Source organism: Cicer arietinum, chromosome 8, assembly GCF_000331145.2.
Source record: "Cicer arietinum cultivar CDC Frontier isolate Library 1 chromosome 8, Cicar.CDCFrontier_v2.0, whole genome shotgun sequence".
NCBI classification, from domain to species: domain Eukaryota; kingdom Viridiplantae; phylum Streptophyta; class Magnoliopsida; order Fabales; family Fabaceae; genus Cicer; species Cicer arietinum.
Genome location: NC_021167.2, coordinates 1,334,591 through 1,336,677, shown reverse-complemented (window position 1 = coordinate 1,336,677; position 2,087 = coordinate 1,334,591). Strand labels below are relative to the sequence as shown.

Genomic DNA, 2,087 nt, shown 5'->3' with positions numbered 1-2,087 from the left:
AGGAAAAGGGTACCCATCTCTTGAAAGTGGTTTATTGAGACTCATTGAGGTAAATGCACAACTCTAATCCTAGTATGAATTCATAGAAAAATGTAGTTTTGAGTAAAAATCTTATTTCGTGTTTAGAGTATATTTAAATGATGCTGATAGTTTTCTAGAGGTAGTTAAACTTTAGAATAAATTTCTCTAAAGTTTTGGAAATATTTTTATACTCAGATTTGTCAACTGAGACCTTGCCGCCTACTCTGAGAGTTGTTGGAGAGCAAACTTAGACGATTCTCCATAACTGTGAGTTGACGACGATCATCGTCATATATTTTTATACTGCTATTATTATCATTTTACTTGTTTTCTATATTAAAGTATTTATTGAAAGATTTGGGAAACACAACATTTGAATTTTATCTCGATTTCGTCAATTATTTAATTTAACTGTCGTTGTTATATAATATGTTATTATTTTGATTTACGTATGAGTTAAAGTATTTAAATCTTGAATTGTTATGCGACTGAATACGTTTTTTCATGAATTACGATGAAAGGATTTTAAATGCGCGTTTTGAAAAATCGGTGTTATAATTATTAAATCGTTAACTGCGTTAGGTGCACCTAGTTACCACGTGTTGATTAGGGAGAGTTAACCGTTAGATGGAGCCGCCCTTACGAGAGAGGTTATCCGTAGGAGGAGAGGGCTATCAACGAGATGTAAGCTCCCTAATTGATACGTGCTGACGCGTTGCGGAATTGAGGGGAGAGGGCCATCCGTTAGATGGAGATGCCCCTAAGGGAAAGGCCACCCTTAGGAGGAGAGGACTATCAATGAGATAAAACCGTCTCTTGGTTCTAAAAATTTGTATTGTTATCTGTTTGATTTTTATAATGATTTTAAGGTTGTTCATTTTGATTTCGTTTCATTATTCACTGGATTTTTAATATTTTTGTCAAGCGATTAAACAGTTATTCGTGTCTTTTGTGTTTCCCTTCTAATTGATGGTGGTTGTTGTCTCCTCACTAAGTCTTTGTAACTTACCCCTTTATGTTGCTTATTATTTTTCAGATTCGCAAGCAGCTGAGTAGGAATTTATTATTTGATTCAAGTCTCAACAAACTTCTTTTTTTGGTAGACCTCTTTGATCGAGGACCATTTTGTAATATTTGTTGAGTCTATGTAATTGCAGCTATTTTGGAGTCTAGAAAGTCTATTTAGTTTTTTTGAGAAGTGTATTAAGCAATTTGATTATGTTATTTGAATTATGACTGGATTGAAAGCTGAACAGGGATTTTACAAAATTTGGGAATGTTGAAGTTACAGAGGATACTCTGTCGAAATTTCGAGAAAAAACATATATATATATATTTTTAAACGGTTAAAAAGCGATTTAGTTATTTAATTGTTAAGTTAATTGATAGGCTTGTCAGGCTAGAAGTATAGCTTGTGCGCAATCTCAGCAGATTTTACTCTTTTTTACAATCACATTAGAACCTACTTAAATTTACATACTTCCATGTAAAACTCGTGGATTTATTTGTTTATTTTTCTTTGGTATCAAAATAGAAAGGAAAATCAACATTCTAAAATGACTAATGAGTATTTTACGAAACATCTACCACAATACACATTATGTACACAGTATATATATCCAACTCCTATATATACAACCCTAAGATACTCCAAATCTTTAGTAGAATACATCTTATTCATACTTCTTTTTTTTCAACTTCTGTTCAATATGGCAATACAATCACTGAAAAACAATTTATGGTGGTGATTGGGTGAGTAAATAGGCAATCTCTTCGGACCTAAATGTCCATAATAACACCTCTAACCATCATCACCTTCTTATACAACCTTAAGTCCATTCAAATATATGGACCGGTACTCTTTCATGTAATACATGCATATATGCATTAATATATACCTACATGAATCAAGAAAGAAAAAAAAGCCTATTTCAAAAGCTCACCGAGGCGGGAATCCATGATCTGTGATACAAATTCAAGAAAAACAGATTCCTCCATGCCAGGTAGCGATAATTCCTGAGCTTCACAGACAATCTCTTCGATCACCGATTTCTTGTTCAAATTTT

General features: G+C 32.8%; 1 protein-coding gene and 1 long non-coding RNA gene across 2 annotated transcripts in view; one reads left to right on the top strand and one right to left on the bottom strand.

Annotated features, from left to right (window-relative positions):
- The window catches only part of LOC140918971 (uncharacterized), a 4,533-nt gene extending 3,196 nt beyond the window's left edge, over window positions 1–1,337 (top strand). Inside the window, exons 2-3 of the long non-coding RNA XR_012161467.1 lie at window positions 217–288; window positions 1,058–1,337. This is a non-coding gene — a long non-coding RNA (uncharacterized lncRNA). The remainder of the gene's footprint in view (window positions 1–216; window positions 289–1,057) is intronic.
- Window positions 1,338–1,554: 217 nt separating this feature from the next.
- LOC101502713 (phosphatidylinositol 4-kinase gamma 2) overlaps window positions 1,555–2,087 on the bottom strand; it is a 3,171-nt gene continuing 2,638 nt past the window's right edge. Inside the window, exon 3 of the mRNA XM_012718926.3 lies at window positions 1,555–2,087. Coding sequence (XP_012574380.1) covers window positions 1,948–2,087 — 140 coding nt within the window. The 3' untranslated portion in view covers window positions 1,555–1,947.